Source organism: Schistocerca gregaria, chromosome 7 (genome assembly GCF_023897955.1).
Source record: "Schistocerca gregaria isolate iqSchGreg1 chromosome 7, iqSchGreg1.2, whole genome shotgun sequence".
NCBI classification, from domain to species: Eukaryota; Metazoa; Arthropoda; class Insecta; order Orthoptera; family Acrididae; genus Schistocerca; species Schistocerca gregaria.
In genome coordinates, this window is record NC_064926.1 from 105,311,499 (window position 1) to 105,337,169 (window position 25,671).

General features: G+C 43.4%; 1 protein-coding gene across 1 annotated transcript in view; it reads right to left on the minus strand.

The window, feature by feature from the left end:
* Positions 1 to 25,671, minus strand: part of LOC126282309 (serine/arginine repetitive matrix protein 1-like) — a 1,097,707-nt gene that overhangs the window by 361,798 nt on the left and 710,238 nt on the right. Inside the window, exon 4 of the mRNA XM_049981964.1 lies at positions 6,036 to 6,242. Coding sequence (XP_049837921.1) covers positions 6,036 to 6,242 — 207 coding nt within the window. The remainder of the gene's footprint in view (positions 1 to 6,035; positions 6,243 to 25,671) is intronic.

A 25,671-nucleotide genomic window follows, 5' to 3' on the forward strand; every position in this document is an offset into this window, starting at 1 on the left:
GAAGTGGACAGCATTGGACTAAATGTTCAATTGTCTGCTCTTCTTGATTACATTGCACGCATCTCGTGGTCGCGTGGTAGCGTTCTCGCTTCCCGCGCCCGGGTTAGATTCCCGGCGGGGTCAGGGATTTTCTCCGCCTCGTGATGACTGGGTGTTGTGTGTTGTCCTTAGGTTAGTTAGGTTTAAGTAGTTCTAAGTTCTAGGGGACTGATGACCATAGATGTTAAGTCCCATAGTGCTCAAAGCCATTTGAACCAATTTTTGATTACATTCACACATTGGTGAACTGATCCAGACCCATTTGTAGCTGAAGTAGCTACAACAACCATGTCCAGTCCTTAACCGGTTGAGGCGACACCAGAGGTTCCTCAGTAGGTGAAAACCTTTTGGCTTCTTTGTGGGATCAAGGTGATGGGCTCTTGTTCCCATGTTTTTGTTGTCCATTCTTGCTTCCAGCTTTCATTTAGATGAAAACCATCCGCGATTAGTTGTCCTGCAGTAACAGTTGCTGGTCTTCTTGATCGCAAACGTTGCTGCAGCGGATGACAGAATTCCTGGTGCAGTGGTACAGAGGGTGATGCAGAGATTTTCTTGGCCTCCCTCAGTAGAGCTTGTTTCCGCCTTAAGTGAGGTGGGAGGTATGTGACTCAGTACAGGTAACCAGTGGCACAGGGTTGATTTGATAGAACCACTAATCCAGCGCACTGTGTCATTAAGTTTTGTGTCTACCTTCTTCACCTGTACACTTTCCAACCAGACAGGTGCACAGTACTCAGTGTGTATACTTTCATAAATAGTTATCTTTTGTAAGGAAAATTCCCAATTTTTTTTAATGTTTCGGTTGCTCCCTCACATCTTCAGTCGTTTCTATAATGAACACACAAATGACCATTTCTATAAAGTATATTCCGATATTTATGTGTATATGCCATCGTGACAGCCCCCAATTACAAACGGGCCAGTTGTCGTGGTTTGACAAGTCCTTCAACTGTCCCACTGCTATTAATTAGCATTTGATGCGATCTACTGTGGCGATCAATTGTTGGTTTGTCCGTGAGACATCCCGCGGAGTGGACCAGCTTCTTAGATCCTATCCACAGGTGTGTTAAGGGTCTCTAGTGCAATGGAATGTTCACAACACGAGTGCAAGAGTCAACGTTACAAACTTTACGTACGGGAACTAAAAAGAAAGAAAGAAAGAATCTTGTGATACTGGTGGCTGGATGACCATAAAGAGTAGCTCCAGTCTCCTAATTGGGAAGGTTTTCTCTCTTCGCATGCAATTCAACTTTTACTTCGCGAAATGTGATAGCCGTGTCTCAAGTGAATCTCTTACGTGTGTGTGTGTGTGTGTGTGTGTGTGTGTGTGTGACTACGACAAGTGAGTGTGAGTTTCAGTGCCGTTAATAACGATAAGAGGCAGAAGAGAGACGCTGAAAGCGTGTGCCGGCGCGCAGTCCACTCCCCTGTAAAGGCATCGAGGAGACCGCCGACCGCCACGCCCTCGCCCGACGGGCCTATCACCCCTCCAGGACGGACGGCAGAGAGGTCTGGAATTTAATCCAAGCCATTACCGAAAAGTCTGGCAATCTGCAGTTGTGCGCCGCCAGCTCTCCTGTACTTGTCACCCTAAAGGCAGCTGCGACATTTTCTTCCACCAGCAGGATCTAACTAGCTGAATGCGAGTCATTCTCAATCGCAACGGCGTATGTTAGTGGATTAAGCAACTCGCTGGTACTCATTCTAACAGTTAAGCGACCATCATTGAAAATATCTTACAGCCTCACTCCGTATTTTGTCGAAGACTAATTTGTTGCTATCCCCCGCGTCGGTCTTTCGTTTGCGAGCCTCTTCACTGTTGAATAACTGCTGCAGCCTGTGCTTCTGCTGTATTTGTGCCCAGGTCTCACGGCAATCTTTACCAGCCATCCCCACATACAATATTACGTTGATGCTTAAGGATGTATCCTATCCACCGACTTCTTCTTTATGTAATTGTGACATAACTGTGTCCTACTGTACCCGCGTCATCGTCGGCTTTCTTCTGTAGCTTCTACTCTGCCTTTGTGTTTCACTTCCGCACAAGGTTGCGCGCCGGACACGTCTATATTACTAAATGGCTGAAACGGTCACTCGGAACAGATTGCAATTTGTCTGTCCGATATGTCTTGATGCAGTGTAATTCTCAGAGCGCAAATTACCGATACCATATTCATCCAGCAACTGAGATTTAGAGCACCTGACTTTCAACAAACTTTACACATAATTTAAAACCTTTTATAAACTTTTCCACTTTCCCAACCACAAACTAATGAAAGGAAAAATGTTTATCGCTTACTACATTTTCCCTGTTCATGCTGTAAAACCCCAGCACCAAGCATGACGTTTTAATTTGTTACTTCTTTACTATTCATTCTATTCGCAACACAGTTTCCGGGCAGTATGCACGTATACCACTGAGCGTACGTGAAAAATTACATGTTTGTTCAATACATAGTTCTGGCGATATGACGTCATAAACATTGAGATGAGTTAAAGGAGAAAAAAAAAAACAAAAAAAAACAGAGCACATATTGTCCAGATTATACTCATCCAGCGTAGTACTGAGTGCTCTAAGCAATTAAAGTAAACTCTTTTGCTAAGCAACCAGGCGTCCGACGCTTTCACATGTCACTTCGATTCCTTAAAAGATCGCGTGTGTGTGTGTGTGTGTGTGTGTGTGTGTGTGTGTGTGTGTGTGTGTGGAGGGGGGGTGGAATTACTGGTAGTTTCAGAAAAGTCTCTCTAACACTCAAATTTATAGCAGATGTTAAAATATTGCTCTCTACTTTGGTCATCATCACTTAACGTGCTGTCCAAATATCAAAATTCATCTGCTGCTTTAAGGGCCTACTGTATAAATGCTGCTCACTGGAAATCAATTTTCATCTATGTTCAGAACAGAAAATGAGCCCACTTCGCTCTGTCGTATACCTCTAAACTTAAATTAACAAGGTTCACTGCTGATGTACCAAGAGACAAGCTTGCCAAATCGGCGTCCGAGACGAACATCACTGTTAAACCCAGGTGTTAACCTTACTCTGGGGATTCACAATTATTGAAGGTTTCTTGTTGTAAAGATGGAGGACAACAAGAGGAAAAAACTTCTCAAACTTCTTCAAGAAACCTCTCCACAGCTCAAAACCATCTGTACAGTCTGTAACTAAAGGGCAAGAAACAAAATAATTAAGACACAAAGAAATTATAGACATTGTCTGCGAGTGGGAAATGACGTAAATCAAAGGGAAAGTTGAATATTTGTACTCGACCGGGATTCGAATCCGGGTCTCCTGGTTACTAGGCAGATGCTCTGACCACTGAGCCCTCTGGCCACAGTGGTCACTGCAGCTGCACCCACTACCCCAGCACGCCTCCAGTAAAAACCAAACCCTCAGCTTATCCACACACTGCTGAGGTAGTGCGCCTTGCCGGTTATGCTCATTACTCGCGGCATTCCACCGATTCCAGAAAGAGTTAGAGCCTGGTGCCTGGTGTGCGCCCGCAGTGAGTAGATCATTCACCGTAGTGTGTGTGTGTGTGTGTGTGTGTGTGTGTGTGTGTGTGTGTGTGTGTGTGTGTGTGTGTGTGTCGGCTGTCCTTCCGCACATGTCAGAAATAACACATATATAATTACTAAACTAATGAGACATACATAATTACGTTGAGGACGGTCAATGACCTCCTTCAGTGCGGATGCATACCAGCTTCGGACATTTACGGGAATCGGTGAAATGCCGCGAGTAATGACGATGACGTACAAGGGGCAATACGTTTGTAGTGTGTGCGTAAGTTGAGAATTTAGGTCCGACGGGAGTGTGCTAAGGTAGTGCGTGCAACTGCAAGGGTACTGTGTCCGGATGGCGTAGTGATCAGTGCACTTGCCTATTAAGCCCTGCTTACGGAGACCCGGCTTCGAAACCCGGTCCAGACCAAATTTTCAATCTTCCCCATTGATTTGCGTCAATGCCTACTCACAAGCAATGTCTGTAATTCTTTTTTGTCTTAAACCATAATGGCTGCTGGATTGTCTGTGCATTCGGACAGAGCAGACACCAAATACGAACAGTACAATTCTCAGTTCTTAAGGCTATTGAACCCAGAATGATACCTACCTCAGAGGCCCCAAAAGCTACGAAAACTGCATGTGGCGTGTTCAGACGGTGTTTTTTTTTTCAAAACGTAGCACTGTCATAATTCTCCTCATAACTAGTACCGTAGAGAATACATCATTTGGCAGCAGATAACACGAAATGTAGTCGACAGCTGCTTCACCTCCTTGTTTCATAAACTGGCTTAATACGATGAAAACATACATTGTGCGCCATGGATTTGGGCGATTCTCTCTGTGGACAAAAGTCTGAGTAGTTCACAGGTTTTAAGGCCGTTATACAACGCTAAACAAACTATGGATGCAGAGACTGCCAGAGACATAAATTTGCATTGTCTTGTTACAGGGTGACAATTATTGAACTACATTAAATAAAATCGTCATAACTTCTGAACGGATTGCATCACGGCGTTCAAACTGCACGGTTGGCCGCGGGGCATGATGCGAATTATTACGCACATGCATAGTTCGGTTTTGCGACGAAGCCCACTTTCATTTTGATGGGATCGTCACTAAGCAAAATTGGCGGATTTGGGGGACTAAGAATTCGCATTTCGCGATCGAGAAGTCTCTTCACTCTCAACGGGTGACTGTGTGATGTGCAGTGACCAGTCACGGAATAATCGGTGCGATATCGATGGCACGGTGACTACCGAACAGTACGTGAGGGTTTTGGAAGATGATTTCATCCCCCTTATCCAAAGTGACCCTGATTTCGACAAGATGTGGTTCATGCAAGACGGAGCTCGATACCATCAAGGCAGGGCAGTGTTTGGTCTCTTTGAGGAGCACTTTGGGGACCGTATTCTGGTTCTGGGTACCCAGAGGCCATTGACATGGGCCTCGATTGACCGCCATATTGTCCGGATATGAGCCCTTGCGACTTCTTTTTGTGGGGCTATATTAAAGACAAGGTGTACGGCAATAACACCATAACCATTGCTGAGCTGAAAAGAACAACTCAGGAGCCTATCGACAGCTTCGATGTTCCCACACTTCTGCGGGTCATGCAGAATTTCGCTATTAGTCTGCGCCACAGCATCGTCAAGGAACCCATTTCCGGGAATGTACCGTTTGGATACAAAATGAGTTTGAAATCGAATCATTTTCATATATTCTGCTTGATGGCACGGCACGTGATGGCAGAGCTGCACAACGAAAGCATCGAGAACGCTTTTCGGATCGCCTCAGTCCATTAGATACAATTTTCGTCTGATTAAAACAACGGATACGAGAAAATGACATGTTCGCAACTGAATGTGGTGCTACGCGAATGTGCACCAGCGATTGTAGACCCTGTGTACGAAAGCATGCATTACACGTACAACCGCGCACCGTACAGCTGATTCACTAATTGGACCAGGTCGTACACAGCATATAGGTTGGAGCTGGAGTGAAGTGGAATTTTTGAAAGTGATTCACGCTTCCAACCCATTTTACACGCAAAAACTACATTTCCAGACACGGTTGGGTACCCTGTTCTCTCTAAAACCCTAGAAGCCTTAACAGTAGTTGAGAAACAGCTTATATAAGCGGTCCTTAGTTCATCATTACCTGACATAATTCTCTCAGTATCGCACAATAGGTTTGATCCGCGTCGCTGGTACCCTGCCTGGTGATCGGAAACGCTACAGCGACAAGTCTCCTCTCGTTGCAGTGTACATGGAATTTCCTTCTGTTACCATGGTGAGAAACACCAACCTGCGGACTTCGTAACAGTACCTCAGCGGTTTCAGGCTACGGGTGGAGGTCCCATTTGGTTGATTACCGCTACAATGATTATTTCTAGAGCTTCTAGGATATGTTCAACCAGATAACGCCGCCAAGAGATGGAAATCAGAAGCGCACGACCCACCACCCAGACCAAACAGCACGTGTGAGCGCTCACGTTTCGTCCAAGTCGCCGTCGCCGTCGGCGTCGACGTCTGCGTCGGCGCTGCTGAGGCTGCGGCTGGATGCGGTGGAGACGGTGTCGTCGAGGCTGAAGGGCTCGGGCGTCTGCGGAAGGGACTCCTGCCCTTCGCCCTCGCCTGCGCCGTCCTCCTGCAGTTCGCCCAGCTTCTGCTGCTGCGACGACGCCGAGCTGGACCTTCTCCTGAAAGAGCAGCCGCGTCACAGCCCTCGCCACTGCCTGCATGCACGCTCTTTCACCGAGCAAAGCGAGGCGGAGCGCCCGGGGAGTGCTCGGGGCTCACACAGGGAAGCGGGAAGACACTCTCCTTACTGCGCGAGACCGAAAGTGCGGAAAACAAGTCAGTTCAGGCCGCGCCGGCTTACCTTTTGAATACCGTGTATAGTTACTGCTCGAGGACTCAACTGTATGGTTGCTGTGTTAGCCACGGACCGACCTCTCAAAGGCTCACAATATTTCCTCGCGACGACATCCTGACATCAAATCCGATAGTTTTTTTCTGCATGCTGTTGGCAGATATTTGTTTTCACTCCTTGCCGGTAGTCCCTAGCAGCGGCCACCTTCAAAACGTCGGAGAGCTACTCTGGAAAATATTGGTGGGAATTTCACAACACAATCTAACTGCGAAACAGAGAAGTGCGAACGGCAGTCAAATGAAAACCGCCCGCCCGCCACATCTGGACCACGGAATGGTTCCATTCAAAAGTAATCACCACACACATTATGACATTTACCACGCTGGGAGCGAGACGATCGATTCCTGTTTCGCAGAAGGCGTTTGGCCGCTGACGGAACAAAACCGTCCCAATTCTTGCACTTCCTCGTCCAACTGAAACTGAGTCCACGCTCGTCTTTCTTCAGGTCGCCAAAGAAGTGAAAATCACACCGCGAAAGATCCAGGCTGTACGGAGAACGTTGTAGGGTTTCCCTATCAAATCACTTAAGCACAACCTTCGTCCGATTGGTAGTATGGGGAAGGCATTATTGTGCAGCAAGACGATTCCGCCCGCCAACATTCCTGGGCGTTTTGACTTTATGGCATGTCGTTGTTACTGCAGAGTGTCTTCCTAGCGCTGCACATTGACTGTCGTTACACGCCTGAGGAACTTGGTGAGCAGAGGAAACATCCTGTTGCACGATAACGTCCGCCCCCACACTGCCAATCGGACGGAGGCTACGCTTGAGCCATTTGCCTGTGAAACACTGCAGCATCCTCACTACAGAACGGATCCTTCGCCGTGTGATATTCAAATGGTTCTGAGCACTATGGGACTTAACTGTTGAGGTCATCAGTTCCCTAGAACTTAAAACTACTTAAACCTTACTAACCTAAGGACAACACACACATCCATGCCCGAGGAAGCATTCGAACCTACGACCGTAGCGGTCGCGCGGTTCGACACTGAAGCGCCTAGAACCGCTGGGCCACACCGGCCCCTATGATATTCACGCCTTTGGCGACCTGAAGAAACACATGCGTGGACGTCGGTTTCAGTCGGACGAGGAAGTGCAAGGCTGGGTGAGGTTGCGGATTCCTAAGCGACCGACTGCGTTCTAAGCTAGACGAATTGATCGTCTCATCTCCCATCGGGATAAATGTCTTACAGCGTGTGGCATTACATCTGACGGGAATCTTTGCATGGTCCCGTTGTGACGGGTATTCAGTTCTCATTTGACTGTCCCTTGTATCAAATCATCTTGCTACGGCTGGAAGCTCCTGTCAGCTTTATTATTTCTCCGTGTTTGCGAATCAAATTTGTTTTAAAAAACAACTCCTTTTGCAAAACATAATGCATTTTTGTTTTATTTTCTTTACCCAACCATGTTTCGGCACCTGTGTTTTAGAAAGAAGTAAAAAAAAGAACAGTGTGCATAACAAAAATAAAGAAATAAAACCGCTGAACAATACCATGGAAAAATGTAAACACAGACATGCACCACTTTTACTCTCTGAAAAAAATATTAAAAATGATAACTTTACAAGCAAATTCTGCGGACTACTTTGCAGGTGAGATGCTGTCGAGCCATAAAACTGCCTAACAGCAACACAACCACTGCATTTACATCTTCACAATTAATTCAGTTTCAAGTGGGCAACTAAGAACTGCACAAGTTATACTTTTCAGGCCTAAATATGGCGAAACATGTTTCGCTACAGAGTAGAGAAAATACATATACTCTGTTTTCCAGAGAGCGGTTTCTTAATAACCCCATAAAAAAGGGAACTATAGATTCAGGAAAATAATATTGGGACATATTCAAGGGGTAAGGAAGTAAAAAGCCATTATTTTATATCAAAATATTTCAGACCGTAATTTATTTATGTTTCGTAATATCCTTCGTGGTTCCGAACAAATTATAATTTCATCGTGATTACTTGGTGTTTACACTCACTGTGAATGCCGACCTTACGTGCCAGCATCGCATCAGTTACCTCGCCCTATAGAATTTCCGACATCCAGTTTTATACACTCCTAAACACATGAAGTCATACAACCTGCCCAGTCATAAAATCTTGCAAGATACATACATCCCACTTTCAAAATTTGTACTTCAGAGGAAGATTTCAAATACGTCCATGTCATTGCATTCAACACATCAATTTTTGTAGTGAACTTGGCTATTTTCCATGTAGTCCTCCAAAGCAAAGGCGCCACGACACGCAAGGCATTCTTGGTGCACACTGACAGAAACGGTAATAATATGGGCCTATTAATTGGTTAATTACAATTCGATAAAATTAATCAATCAATTTAGCCACTAATAAAATTTGTCCCAGCCAATGGAACCCAACGATGGGCTGCCTAAGTAGAGGACCATCGAAAATTGGGGCAAATCATTTTTTGTGTTCACCGCTCAATTAATTTATAAAAACCACAAGATTGATGAAACCGGTAAAATTTCGGCGCCATTACGTTAAAATTTTGGCTGCAGAAACGCGGGTCATTAGTATCTCCCGCGCTCGTTGACCTAGCGCGACAACAGGTTAGCCAACTTAAAAGCCACGAGCTGGACCGGCCGCAGCAGGAACCGTCATCGCTGCCACCCCAGTCAAGTTGGCTACATGAATCTTCTTCACACACGGGAGAGGCACACTAATGTACTGCATCCGAGTACAAAACGAAGGAGACGCACTCTCCGACCCCCATTCGGCAGCACATCTTAGGACATGACTTCTTTAATGGTAGTATTGCGGGACAATCATGGTAACTTGAACACTTGTTTGTCCGTGTTTGGGTAAACCAGTACGAGATTGTCGATTCGTCTTGTTATTAACGCTTTTTGCTTTTTTAATTTCGCATATGGCGAAGCAATAATACACAAAAACTGTTGGCATCAAACTGTACCCACAAGCCTATATTGCGGCAGTGCAGGAATTGCTGCAATTTTATTGCACATGAGCTGGCTTCCATCACGTTGGAAGCACCCTTTTGCGGAGTCAGCTGTAGCCAGGACGCTTTGCAGCATAATGCACGTGGTTACTCCGGCCGCTTTTATTACGGATTTACGCAGCTTCTACCGCGAGCAGCGATTACCACGATTTCGTCAACACTGACGTGTTAGGCATCGTCACGATACCGCTGTCTTTGTGTTAGCATCCGTAACTCCTCACGGTTAGCCATCTTTTTTTCTCGTTATTTACCGCCAAGAATTCATTTTAATCTCCCAAAAAGCCCGCTCGAAGACCTGGATGAGATATCATTTGTATTTTATAGATTTTCCACATGTTTTTCTTGTAGTAGACCAAGACGGCTGCGTACCAAGTAATCGAGAATTGTAGGTTGATTTCGTTTCAGTTGACTAACAAGACTACCTTACATACATGTTGTTTTACGAACTGTATATTTTGATTTATTTATCTGTTACTGATACGTATTTTCCCCCTTGTCCTCTACAATTTATCTGTTATTAGTTCTGCCAACCGAAACTTTTGCTTTAAGTGAGTAGGTTCAATGTCTTCACTGTTGGCGAACAGAAGATTGGCAGGACTTCTAAAAGAGAAATCTTGACAGGCAGAGCAGCTGATTCTTTGATTCTTTGATTCTTTGATTCTTTCAACATACATAGCATCTACGAGGGCTGTAAGGAAAGTAAGGTCCGATCCGCTGTGAAATTGAAACCACGGTGGAAATCAAAAATTTTATTCGTAACAGTTAGCTACAACTTCCAGCTACTTCTCTACATAGTCACCGCTCTGACTTATGATATTTGTCGTAGCACTGTACGAACTTTCCAATAGCCTCGCCACAGAAAGCAGCCGCCTGTGCTTCCTGCCAACTCTCTTGATCTGCAGCTCGTTGTCTGTGCCAAAATGTTGTATTCCTAGCCAGCGATTCATTTGAGCAGAGATCAAAAACAGACGGAGCCTAATCCGGGCTGTGTGGTGGGTGATCGAACACATCCCATAGAAAACGGTGCAGGAGCATGCTCATTGCCCCTGCAGAGTGCGGCCGAGAATTGTCACGAAGAAGAAAATGCATGACAGCTACTTCGCATGGGCTGCTTTAAATCATGCGAAATCTCTCACAGGTAGTTCGTACTTGGCGGGAGGCGTGCTTATTGTGCGCTCAGGACAGAAAAAGAGTGATCGACGGGCATACAATAAAATATATTTATGCACAGCTTCACCGGATTTGACATTTTGACAAATGTCACACCTGATGTGTGCACAGTGGAAACTAAAGGGTGTAGACGACATGAGTTAGAGCTACGTCCTTCTACCTATAGGATTCTTATTGTGTAGATGGGATATGAGAACTTTTTTGACACAAGGACAGTGTCCTCTTAAATGGAACGGTATGTACTGACGCCCTTCATTCTCAGCTATGACCTGAGAAAGGCATAATATGCCGAAGCAGCGATTGTGAATAAATAAATTCCGAGCGCAGAATGTTGTCATTTCTGAAAACTCTCGTCAATTAACCTCTATTATTGAGAAATGTATCAGTGGATGGGTCAACGCTTCACTGTCTCTAATGATATCCTCACTTGAAAATATGCACGCATGGTCGTAGAACAAAGAAGACTGCTGCAAAAATCGCGAGAAATGCTAACATTCTGTGGTACCTGCACAAATTCCAGTTCCATTCAACTTGGATAAGTGATTGTTTCTATCGCCTGTAACCATGTAATCATCTTAATCTTGTCTTTACAAATTCCTTAATAACTATATGTAAGGTAAACACAGAATTTGGTAACATTCCTTAATAAAATCGGTTGGAGCATTAATCGACCACAGTAAACATATATGTTTCGTAAGAGTCCTTTATTAACACCTTACTGCATCTCTTTTCATGTCTACACACTGAAGCCCGACCCTCGATTTACCCACAGTGATATTGTTACTTCCACTGCATTTCGAACTGTTGTACACGGAAGCTACCAGCCGTTTGTATGACATGATGCGTTTCAGCTGCTGCTCATCGGTTGTAGAATAGAAAATCACACACTGATTGTCCGTCGCAGGTGAATAATGAGGTTATATTGCAATAGACATAAAAAAAATCATGCTTCAAATTAGGTAACTTCCCTCTTTACCAAATAAACAAATGTCACAGACCGTAGGTTTTATGGGATGTAAATACACACATCAAAAAACGTTTTGCATGACCTTGGTTCCGAGAGTTCCGGAATCTGTACAGAAAATTGGAAGAGAGATCAACATAAACATCATTTCCGCCCTTTTCATTGCTCATGAAAACTACGAATTGCATGTTGTATCACAATACAGGGAAACCTTCAGAGGAGGTGCTCCAGATTGCTGTACACATCGGTACCTCTAATACCCAGTACCCAGCTTTGATGCATGTCTGTATTAGCCGAGGCATAATATCCACCATTTCATCCAGTCACTGTTGGTCCAGATTGTCCTACTCTCCAAACGGCGATTCGGCGTAGATAACTCAGAGTGGATGGTGTGTCACGTCGTCCAGAAACAGCCCTTTTCATTCTATCCCAGGCATGTTCGACAACGGGGTTCATGTCTGGAGAACATGCTGACCACTTTTAGTCGAGCGATGTCGTTATCCTGAAGGAAGTCATTCACAAGATGTGCACGATGGGAGAGCGAATTCTTGTCCATGAAGACGAATGCCTCGCCAATATGCTGCCAATATGGTTGCACTGTCGGTCGGAGGATGGCATTCACATATCGTACAGCCGTTGCGTCTTCCATGACCACCAGCGGCGTGGGTCGGCCCAAATAATGCCACCCCAAAACATCAGGGAACCTCCACCTTGCTGCACTCGCCGGGCACTATGTCTAAAGCGTTCAGCCTGAACGGTTTGCCTCCAAACACGGCTATGACGATTGTCTGGTTGAAGACACATGTGACGCTCATCGGTGAAGAGAACACGATGCCAGTCCTAAGCGGTCCATTCGGCATGTCGTTTGGCCCATCTGTACTGCGCTGCATGGTGTCGTGGTTGCAAGGATGGACCTCGCCATGGACGTAGAGACTGACGTTGCGCATCATGCAGCCTATTGCGCACAGTTTGAGTCTTAACACGACGTCCAGTGGATGAACGAAAAGCATTATTCAACATGGTGGCGTTGCTGTCAGGGTTCCTCCGAGCCATAATACGCAGGAGCCATAATACGTAGGTAGCGGTCATCCAGTGCAGTAGTAGTCCTTGGGCGGCCTGAGCGAGGCACGTCACCGACAGTTTTTGTCTCTCTGTACCTCCTCCATGTCCGAATAACATCGCTTTGGTTCACTCCGAGACGCTTGGGCATTTCCCTTGTTGAAGTCCTTCCTGGCATAAAGTAACAATGCGGACACGATCGAACCGGGGTATTGACCGTCTAAGCATGGTTGAACTACAGACAACACGAGCCGTGTACCTCCTTCCTGGTGGAATGACTGGAACTGATTGGCTGTCGGAACCCCTGCGTTAATAGGCGGTGCTCATGCGTGGCTGTTTAAATCTTTGGGCGGGTTTAGTTACTTTTCTTAACAGTCAAAGGGACTGTGTCTGTGATACAATATACACAATCAACGTATATCTTCATTTATGGGAATCTGGGTGATGCAAACCTTTTTTGATGTGTGTATAATCCGCTAGTTTCTCCATTCGCGGCTGGCTGCAGAAGATAAGAAGAGATCGCGTACGATAAAATTAAAATTTCCCGCTTCGAAAGAAATGTTTGCTTTCATTCAAAAACTTGCAGCCCACAGAAGAAAGATAAGAATAATACTTTTTTCTGAAAGTTTCCTGTAGTAAAAATGTTAACGTACTAAGCATTGGTGCTACTTACGCTACCGTATCAGTCTGAGCTAGTTGAGCCAGAAACATCGCGAACAAACGTTGACGCAGGATTTCATATCAGTAGTCCCGACAAAAACACTTGACGAGTTTCATTATCGTCACAGACTCTTGAATGCAATCGTTACGCGATTTACGTTAAACAGGTTCCAACAGAAACCGTAACGGCTGCTGTGAAAAATGATGCAAGATGGATCACTTAAAACTTGCACCGCAAATATTACGGAAAACGAAGAGTGCTATTGATGTGCGGTTCTCACAGAATGGATTGGCACTCAAGAGGCTCGTATTGTTAGCTAACCAATGGGTTGTAATAATTCTTAGAAAGTTATTTTTCGGGCAACGATACACGTTTTAAACTTAACGATGCTTATTGACATTAACAGAGTAAAGGTGGAGCAAATCAGAATGTCAGTGGTGTTTGTTGCAGAAGTCGTTTACGAAATATCATATTTTGAAAGCTTTCCACACCAACACTATTACAGTAACTGTGGTAGCACACATGAAAGAACAACACAAGTGCATACACTCTTAAGCGGATACTGACCAGAAACGATGCAACTGACTATCACAAGTTGTGTTCAAAATGACCATCGGTAGTGGCAATACATGCTTCCAGTCTCATATAGGACGACTGGCACACACTGCTAGTATTTCAGCATATATTCGTGTGCAATTGGTATATCATTGTAGACAACGTCTTTCAACTCTCCTTACAGAAAAAAAGTCTACAGGCGTCAAATCGGAGGAACGGGCCGGCCGAGGTACACGTCCTCTGCGTACAATCTCACGATTTGAAAAGAATTCGTGTTCTGTTGGCTGGACAGCCATCATGTTGGTTCCACAGGTTGCTCCTAGTCTGCAGAGGATCGTCTTCCGACATCCGCGGAAGATGGTCTGTTGGGAGGCGGCGGTAATTGTGCGCGTACAGTATTCCGTCTATGAAACACGAGCCTATGAGCTGATGATTTACTGTCCCACAGCCCACGTTTGCATTCCATGGACGCTAACGTTTCACCTTTGACGCGAACACTGATTGTCAGCAGACTAATAGGGCATATCTGGCCGTGATCGGTAAATGTGGCTTCGTCACTACACAACATGTACAGAAGTTAACACGATTCTCAGTCATTTCCATGCAGCTCTTGATGGAGAGAGATGTGATGGAAATGGAACCTTTGTTGATGGAGAACGCGTCGACACTTACTTACCTGACACATGCCACGTCCTCGTCCGACTGCGCGGGAGCTAACGTGAGGATCAATTGCAACAGGAGCAACAACATTAATTTCCGCCTCTTCTGTCGCCACTTGTTTCCTTCTGTTACGCTGTTAGCCGTTACACTACCACGATCACGCAACTGATTGAAATAGTTGATAAATAATTGCCGGGGTGGTTGACGTCTATTGGGATATCTTGCAGCGTACACCGTACAAGAACGAACTACGTCCTTCCTGTACTCGACGTTTTCTGCATTGGTGAATTCCGTCGTCACCACCTGCTGAATCGACTGTCACAAATTAACTGACTATCAAGTCGTAATGCACTCAACGAACACACAAGCTCACTGTAAGCAGACGTCCAACGTCTTAGCTAGCAATTACGTTGCTTGAATGGTAGACAAGTGTCGGTGTGGAAACTTTTTAGAATACGATATCTCGTAGTCGACTCACACTACACAGCTGCAACAAACACCACTGACATTCTAATTTACGAAGATTTTAGTTTGTTAATATCAATAGGCATTGTTCCACTTAAAAGTGTGTTTTCAAAAAAATACACTTTATTACTATTATTATTATTATTATTATTATTTTTCAATCTGTTGATTGGCTATCAATAAGAGCTCCTCACTTCCAATACAGTCTGTGAAAACTACAGATCAACAGCATTTTCCATTTCAGAAAAGGTCTGAAGTGATTCATCCAGTATAATCCATCACTGTTGTCAAATACAACATCCACCCTTCAGAAGCGAATGTGATGAAACGGAAAATACTATCGTTCGTTGATTCTGTCATTCTCAAAATAGCTCGCTTGTGTACTGTATAACAGACTGGTACACTGGTGACAGTTCTTTTCAACGAACCACGACACATGCCTACGTTGCGTCAACTAGCATGGTAATTACAGAGGCCTCATACAATGCTCGCTGAAAGCTTCCCACTTGGCTGGCTAAACAGGCTAATGAATCTCCTAGACGGTTCCTTTTCCACGTTTCCTGATGGTACTCCAGCAGTTTGTCGAATCTAGAGCGACCAAACTGCATGTGAGACTTTGTGTGTAACAACATTCCAAAAAATACCGTTAATAACAACACTGGCTATTAAAGGAGAAGTGTTTACTCTTTTGGTCTTTCACGCATATGGCATTCTTGTACTTCAACAAACATTTCAGAACGAATCCTTCTCTGCAGTGAAACTTGCTGAGAAATGTAAACTGTGTGCTGGACCGTGCCGCCTTCTGCATGGAGCAGCATCCAGTCAACAACGCGTCCTATCGTTTGCCGGAAACATCGTTTCGATATCTTGAACCGCTCAAGAAACTAAAGAACTTATGTCTAAAGCGAGTCACCCTACATATTTTGTGTTAGGAACGAGTCTATAAACATTTTGGCTATGGTCCGAAAATGTTCCAAAAGACACTGTGTGTACTCGTATAAAAATGTATCTTAAATCATTATGTATTCTCTGTCACGATATTGTATAAAACTGTTGACCAAGCTAAATACGTAACCATGAAGGTTTCAACATTTGATGGGTCTTCTATAGCGCTCCACTGAGGATGGGCACCTGGGCTGGTACTTGTTTTGACAAAAATATGAAAATCTTATGCATCCGACGTCGATTTTTAGTCATTGAAATTGAAATTCCTGTCTTTCATACGAACAGTAAACTACCGAGAGTGTATAAAAATACTCTGTACATGGCGTTCTGAAAGAAAAGTGTCACATGTAGTATTGGTCAAAATTAGAAGAAAAGTTCCTATAATGATTTGCTCAGAAACCAATACCTATTGAGCTATGGACCAATCTGTTCTCTGATTCTCATCTGCCTATTGCGTAAATGTAGACACTTTAGGTAGTGCTGCATGTATTTACCACGTGTCACGACACGTCCTTCAACCCTTCTTCACAGTGAATCACTAACCTTTCAGATACGCTCGGCTCCATTGTATTGCGTCACATGTCTGGCCACACACTACTGTAACATTTTACATTGCCGATGGGTTGGCTTGTAAGTGTCCCCGTAGCCAGAAATCCAACGAATTCGCCCTCCCACCGGATCTACTCGACCAGTCGACACCACTTTAAACTTTCTGGCTCGACAGTGTCGCATGATCCATACATAATGGGACAGTGTCTAATGGTCTTCGTCCTTCTGCTAGGGTAACGTTCTGCTGTAACACTGGTAATTCATATCGGTGATATACATCATCTGTAAGTCTGCCACTGACAATTCCTGGCCATACATCGATACCACAATTTTGATGCTCCGCCCCCACGACTGCTCGAGGTTTTACTCCTGTCCACACGTGCTTCTTATGGTAATTTACTGCGCCATCTCTTGCGAATCCTACCTCATTTCTAAATAAAATGCAGACTGTAAAGTGCGGATCTTCAACGACCCCTTTCTCGACAGATATTGATTTCCGGACATAACATTATTGGAACTTTTCTTCTAGTACTGACCAATACCACCATCTGTTGAAATATGTGATACTTTTTTAAGCACCCGGTGTATCGAGCTGCTTTCCGATAAATTTCTACACTTCTTGGTATGAAGCACTGTTTGAAGGATTTGTCTAAGTACGAGAAAGCCGGCCGAGGTGGTCGAGCAGTTCTAGGCGCTTCAGTCTGGAACCGCGCGACCGCTACGGTCGCAGGTTCGACTCCTGCCTCGGGCATGGATGTGTGTGATGTCCTTAGGTTAGTTAGGTTTAAGTAGTTCTAAGTTCTAGGGGACTGATGACCTCAGAAGTTAAGTCCCATCATGCTCAGAGCTATTTGAATGCGTTTTTTTTTGTGTACGAGAAATTCACTGTTACTGGCATCTTGCCCACTAGCGACACAGAACAATGCAACGCAGCACATTCTGCCCGATATTGCAGGGCGCCACAGCCATCGTATACTCCTCTCATTTATGAGTACCGTGCCATATTCTCACCCATAAGCGGTAAGCAAAGGTCACGTTACTTTTCTGCTCGGCAAAGATTTTCGCCGGGTACAGTTCACGTTCGCTTCCCCTCCGCGAAAAAACGCATAATTTCCACGACTACAGAACAGCAAATACTTTTTTGTACACCACCAACGATGATTTATAAATAAGTCGCAGTGTTTACATCATGACAGGACGAAGTGAGCACTATAAATCGTCCGATATTGTTTAACTACTATCTGTAATTTTGTGCAAAAAGAATTTTGAAAGCTGGAGACTGAATTCGTAGTGTGTTTTGCACATAGTCTCTGACGTTTGTTAGCTGGAGTTACTCTCCACTGAACCTTTAAGGACGTATTTAAAATTTGTGAGAGTAGCATAAAACAGTCTTCCTTCGCTTCTACAGATACAATATGCGATTAGTTTAGGCATAGCGTCATCATTCACAGACTTTATGCAATCAGTCTATTTCTCAACTCAGATACCAACGGCATCAACTGAGAATCAAACTGCTCTTGTCTAGCACTACTGTAAGTAGGCTGTTTAGGTTTTCTTATTGGTAACGCCACATAGCGCTCTGTATGAAAAATCACTGGCTGTGCTGTGGGCAGTCTGTGGCTAGTTTGCATTGTTGTCTGCCATTGTAGCGTTCGGCAGCGGCAGCGTTGCGCAGTTGGAGGTGAGCCGCCAGCAGTGGTGGACGTGGGGAGAGAGATGGCGGAGTTTTGAAATTTGTAAGAATTGGTGTCATGAACTGATTATATATATATATATATATATATATATATATATATATATATATATATATATATATATATATATATATATATTATGACTATTAAGGTAAATACATTGTTTGTTCTCTATTAAAATCTTTCATTTGCTAACTGTGCCTCAGTAGTTAGTGACTTCCGTAGTTTGAATCTTTTATTTAGCTGGCAGTAGTGGTGCTCGCTGTATTGCAGTAGTTCGAGTAACGAAGATTTTTTGTGAGGTAAGTGATTTGTGAAACGTATAGGTTAATGTTAGTCAGGGCCATTCTTTCGTAGGGATTTTTGGAAGTCAGATTGCGTTGCGCTAAAAATGTTGTGTGTCAGTTTAAGCAGACTTGTATAAATTTTACAAAGGGGACGTTTCACTACTAAAGATAAAATTTTATTTCATACAGTTCACAAATTAACTGCAAACAGTGCAAAACTGCAAATTTAATGACTACTGCCCGATTTGCAGGAGTATAAACCAAGGAACGCAGAAATAGTTTAGTCCGATATAAAGTAATAAATTATCGACAGAGAGGGGTTGTGTGTACAAGAATGAATCAGTCACGAGTCTACCACGAATTACATCTTTCTTTCATAGTTTGTTCGTTTCTCGTCTCGTTAATTGCATTCTCCAACCACCTACGATGGCAGTAGCGCGTCTCAGCACTAGAATTCATCAGCATACCAACAGTTCGTTGTTTTTCAAGACGGAAAGTCCTCCGCTCTTCAAGAGTGCAACGGAAGCCTCGAGTTACGTTACATAAGCAGTCACGGGACTGCCCCCTTTATTTCTAGTTTGTTCCGTATGAAAGATATCGATACGCACTGATATGCAGCGGCTCTTATCAGACAACGTGCTCTTCTACCACGACACTCGTTTGTCTTCATAGATATAACACCACTCTCAGCAGTGATACAGAGTGCTACTATTAGCCTCGAATTTCGAAATATACTCACAGAATATCCGAAAAGCTAATTTTATTCCGATGATTGCTAAGTACTTCTTGGCTGTGGCCAATATGGTTTTCATTATAGATTGCTGTTTTTAATTTAATCGTTTGCGATGAATGCAGGATTATAGACTTGATATATACTAGATTACAGACGGCAATCATCATTAAAGTATTATTCTTCGAATATTAGGAGGCAACAGATACAAAAAAGAAACAAGTCACGCCGGAACGCTTTACCAGATTTGGCACAGATACCTACTTACTGTAAAATATTGATGACGTTCAGTATTGCCGTGAATTCATATCAACAAACATCCTCTCACCGTATTTTTAATTCCATCTGCTTATAAGATCGTGCGCACACGCTGTTTTGCTCTTCAACAATTATTTTGTTAAATTGTGAAAAACGTAAGTGTAAGCAAACGGTGAAGAAGTTATAAACAACTGATATCGGAAAGTAAAAAGAGCTTTCGGCTGTGGTCACAGCGGTACCGACGTCTGTAGAACCTGTCAGCGACAGACGGCGTTAAAAGACGTCCAACCTTTTCAAATCAGTAGGCCAGAACTCTCGCGGTTACAATCCATCCGATCTCATCCCCAAACGCACAGACTTATGACGACAATAGGTTGAACTGAAATCAGTTTGTTTTCTTCGGTCGGATAAGCCAACGTTCTCCCACACGAAATACGTACTTTAGAAACTGATAAGTTTAGTCCAAGTAAGAAGTAGTTTCTGGGTTCTTGAGGTTTAAAAATACCTTAACTGGGAAATAGTTCGGAGCCTACGAACAGGAATAACAGTTTTTTTAGAAACACAAATAAGTGTAATCTTTATCAAAAATTTTAGGCGCAAATCATAACCCCAAAAAATAATTTTTTGAAGTGAGAAGGGAGGCGTGTCTTACGATTAAAGCTACTGTAGCGGATTTTTTTGCGCTGTGGTAAGGCGGCAACTTTCACAGAACTGAGTTGGTACGTGATATGGAGAACATATGACAGCAGTACTGGTGTTCATATGCCAGTGCGGTGTGATTCAGTTACATGAAGTGGTTTGCAAATGTGGTGTAAGGTGTTTCCACTTTTCAGTGCTTTGGGTGTTCAGAATACCGTTTTCTAAGATTTATGTATGTCCTCACACATATGTTGAATGACAGTTACTGAAGTTCTTTTCGAGACAGATGTAGCTGATTTACATGCATCCGGTGTCTTTTAATAGCAAAAGTCGCAATGAAGCACTCGTCTCCACAAACAGAGGCGTCGTTACATCTACCCCGACCAAGAAAGCTAAAATCTAACCTCTTTCGTAGAATAGATTACAATCTAACGTAATATACCCTACCGTCCTTGACCCCGCCAAAAATTGACGAAGGAGATCGGACGCCCTGTGACCAAGCTGTGAAAATATTCTCTGAGATGGAACAGATGTGCTAATGGCAGTCAAATATTTCAACGCGATTAAATACAATTCGAAAAATTACGTTGTATATTCTTCGCAAATATCCAACAAATTTTCGTTGATTCTCTCCTCTGAAGTTCTCAGCTACAATGAATGTTCATCAGAAAAACTGTCCTTCAGACTTATTACTCTTCCAATTTCGATGCACTAATTTATGATGGTCACCATTTCAGGAGACGAAAGTGATTTCAGACGACAAAAGAAATAAGATTTGAGGAAATTAATGTTGCCGTCATAAGCTGTTTCTAGTGATCACTGTATAATTGACGACTAGTTTCGGCAGGAGGTACTATTTTCAAATCGACATAAAACTGCATTATAATAAAAACATCTTTGGATAGGTTGCTCGTGAAATTTACATCCAAATCTTTCGTACTGCTGTCATATGTTCTCCATATCACGTATCGACTCACTTATGTGCAAGTTATACGACGTACGTCAGTGAGTCTAAAACGACACCTACTGATGTACCTCGTACAAATGTGACAGACCTGTGTTGACACGTCATGTGGAGAACATATGGTAGCCGTACGGCAGGCTTTGATGTAAATTTTATTGACAAAATTTACAGTTACCTTGGACGTCACGTTTTACATATAAACCTTTCTTACTAAGACGTTTTCATACCTCCGTACTGACCAACTCTGATCACGATTCAGCTGCTCTCCTTGCTTTCTTTTCCAGAACTCTGCCATGTTTTCTCCGTGTTGTCTTTCCATTTCTTCTGTCCATGTTGCTTCCGATTTCTTCTTCCTTGACAGCCTAAATATTAAATTTGGATTTAGTATTTTATTGTTAAAGAGGTTTATTTCTGTTACTTCCAATTCTTTGACGTCATTTCTTTACACTGGTTTTGTTATTTCTTAACATTTTTCCAGAAATGTGGGAATATTTGTTTCGTTGTCCATTCATTCGGTAGTAGTGTCTAAAGGAGATTGCTTCGCTCTGCCATTACTTTTGGTATCTCCTCTGTATTTTCGTACACCTCCTCGTTACTTCTCATTTTCCAACCATCTGTAGTTTGTATTGCACTTACTATGTTTCTAATAATCCGTCTTTCAAGTACCTTCATTGGGTCCAGCTTGTTCATCGTTAAGAATTAACGTGTACATAAACATTCTGATCTTATCACTCTGGTAGCATATTTCAGTTATATTTTTCTAGATCTATTTCTTGTCGTAGGTTTCTTTGTTAAAACACATTGCTCTTTTCATTTTATTAACTCTTACATCTACTGAAAGTTTTTCTACTCCATTCTGCTGTTTAGTTTCTGCAAGATATATAAATTTACTAATCCGATCTATTTTTCCTATTTGTGTTTCTCTGCATTGTTGCATTATTTATATTTGTCACGAATTATGGTTTTTCCATCAGAAATTTTGAGACCAGTTCTCTTCGCTATTTTTTCCACGAGATTTATTTGAGTGGATACTTCTGCCAGATTTTCTGGAGGTATTGGAAAATTGTTAGCAAAAGCCAGGCAGTTTACCTTAACTCCATTTGTTTTCCTTTCCAGTATTATTCGTTCAATTTTGTGATTTCAGATCCAGTTTTTTCTAAAACGCAGCTAAACAATAAAGATAAATAGCAGACTTATTTACCAATAACTGTGCATATTAGAATTGGCTGAGGTACTTCTCCCATAAATTTAACTTCAGTTGTGGCATTTGTTAGAGTTTCACAAATTATGTAGCTAATTTTGCATTAACACCAAACTCATCTGTGGCTATTTATTCATTTTAAGTTACAAATCTGTTTCGGGCAAGATCTTCCCTTCGAAAAACCATTGATATGCTCCCAGTTGTTTGTTTAACGTTTCCTCAACTATGTTTAGGAGACTTCCTGTATGTTACTGGCAGATATTGCACTCCTTTGTAACTGCAGACATTATGTTCTCTTTCATTTTATGCAGCGAGTGAATTAATGTTATTTTAAACTCTTCTGGAATCTTCTGTATTTCCGAAATGATCTCAAAAAACAAGAGTAGATAAGTCATAATTTCGCTGTAATGAAGATGGTTTCATTGTAAAGAAGTTTTACGTCGACTTGAAAGTGGTACTTCCTAAAGAAGCTATAAAGCGTTATTCCCTAAAAGAAGGCTTATAATCGTAACAAAAATTTCTTAGTGTCCCCTAGGCGGTCAGTAATTTGTGCAATATTATCTAACTTCTCCGTACACTGCTAAAAATATTGCCAATAATACTGCGCTTCGAAATGTTGGACGATAAAGACGCTCCTGCTGTGATAATTGCTCTAATTTGTTTGCAAGCAGAAAAAAGGTTGAATGAAAAATTAGACGAAGGTTGTGTTCAAAAAATGAACAGCATAGAGACAGTAGTGATGACACTTTCTGCAGGACCTGACCATCATTTTGCAGGACAGTGCTCCAGCATGTACAGTGCAAGCTGTTACTGATTTGTTCGACTGATGGGGCTGCTAAGTGCTATGCCGTCTACTGCACTCCCCTGACTTAAGCCCTCGTCAGTTCAACTCGATTTCTAAACTGAAGGAAAAACTTCACGGCATTCGCTTCAGAACTGTTACAAATTCGTCGGGCAACAGACCGCACCTCTCGAACTGTCAAGACAACTGGCACTGCTAAGAGTATCCTACGAATTCCACATCGCTGGAAACGTTGTATACACAATGCTGGTGACTACTTTGAAGGTCAGTAAAATTTGGAAACACGTATCTATTTTATACGAGCTGTAAATAAATAGTTGTCGCTATGAAAGTTCCAACCCTCGTATGTAAGCGTAGCTGACACGGACGAGGGATCACCCCAGCGAAGATATGGATGACTGGGTGTTGTGTGATGTCCTTAGGTTAGTTCGGTTTAAGTAGTTCTAAGTCTCATAGTGCTCAGAGCCATTTGAACCATTTGAAGATATGGACTGCATATGAGGAAATCTGTTGAGATAAGCAACTTTGACAAAGGGCAGATTATTATTACGCACAACTTGTGAACGAATATCTCGAAAACGGCGAAGATGCTCAAATGTTCACGTGCTACTGTCGTGAGCATCTACGGGAAGAGGTAAGGGGGCAGTCAAACTACCACTAAGCGGATGATTTCCACGACCCTTCACAGAACGTGGTGTTCGGAGGCTTGTCTGCTCTGTAAAGTAGGTTAAATGCTGATCTATGACATCTCTGTCAAAAGAGCACAACGCTGGTGTACGCATAAGTGTTTCGGAGCACACCGTTCACTGTACGTTGTTGAACATGGAGCTCCCCAGCAGGCCACCCCTTCGTGTTGACTCAACGACATCCTCAGTTATGACGCAGTGGGAAACGTGTCGGCTCTTCGCGTGAATCAAATTTTTGCTACACAAACGTCGTCACCGAGGTGAACGGCGATTCGAAACGTGCAGCGCGCGGCAGACGCAGGTTGGGGGAGCAGTATAATGCCGTGGGAGACATTCTCCTCCGCTTGCATGGGAGCTGTGGTAGTAATTGAAGACACGCTAACAGCTGCGAACCACCTGCATTATTTCATGCTTGATGTGTTCCCCGACGGTGATATCATGTTTCAGCAGTATAATTGTCCGTGTCTCGCAGGCGGAACCGTGCTGCAGTGGCCTGAGGAGCATTATAGTGAAATAACGCTGATGTCTCAGCGACCAAATCCGCCTGATGTAAATCCTATGGAATCCACCTAGGTCCCTACCGGTTGCCATTACCGCGTACGCAAATAAGCGGCCAGTTATTTACGCGAATTACAGGACCTGTGCATACACATCCAATGCCACATACGTCCGCAAACCTACCAAAAGTTGTTGGATCACTGATACCCACGTGACATATTTCGTTCCAAAGACGACAAAAAAGCTATTAAGCAGGTGGTCCTAATGTTTTAACTCCTCAGTGTATTTCGAAGACTAGAAATTTTCAAGTGCAATTTCATCTTAAAGTACACTGATGGGGAAAAAAAGCGATAATGAGGAATTTTGCGATACAAACGAAATTTGGTATACGTGTTCCTGCATCTGAAAGATGTCTATACAAATTTCGTGCCAGCTGCGTAAGAGTGGTGCTAAAAGCGTTACTACGGGGATGTAAATCAGGTTTGCTAAAAATATAAGTGGTAATGGTCATGAACGTTAGTTACCTTTGATATTGGATGCCGTGAATTGATGGTAGTCAAGAATGCCTTTAAGACCATGAAGTCGCCATTACCAACACTTCACTGAGTTTGAACCACGTCGAATGTAAATTCTGAGATATGACAGAAAGACTTTGCTGGAATGTAGCCACTGTACATGATTTACGGCAGCAGTGCTCAAGAGAATGTATGGCCGCAAGAAAAGCGGCCACGTGGAACTATAGAGGGGGAAGACCACCGTGTTCGGCGTATGGCTGTGGCATCATAATTGCATCTGCAGCAGCAATTCGGGCAGCAGTTGGCTCAACAGTGACACAACGAACTGTCACAAATCGGTTATTTCAGGGACATCTCCGAGCCAGACGCTCTGTATCGTCAATTCCACTGACCCCAAACCAACGCCACCGGCGACTTAGTGGTGTCAAGCGAGAGCTCATTGGAGGGCAGGGTGGAGATCTGTTATGTCTTGTGATGAAAGCTGGTTCTGCCTCGGTGACAGTGATGCTAGAGTGTTGGTTGTAGGGTCCCAACTGGTTTCCTTCCAACCAACCTGTCTGCGTGTTAGACACACTGGACCAACACCAAGCGTTATGGCCTAGGTATGGGAGCAGGAGCACCCTCGCGCTTATCCAACGCTTACTGAAAATTTGTACGTCAATCTAGTGATTTGATCTGTTGTGCCGCCATTCATGAACAGCATTCCAGGTGACGTTTTCCAACAAGAATACGCTCGTGAACATACCGCTGTTGTATCCCAACATGCTCTACAGAGTGTCGACATATTTCCTTTGCCTCCTCGATCTCCAACTGAGTACAAATGGGACATCATGGGACAACACCACTTGAGCCATCCACTAACAACATTAACAGTCCCTGTATTGGCCGATCGAGTGCAACAGACATGAAACTCCCTTC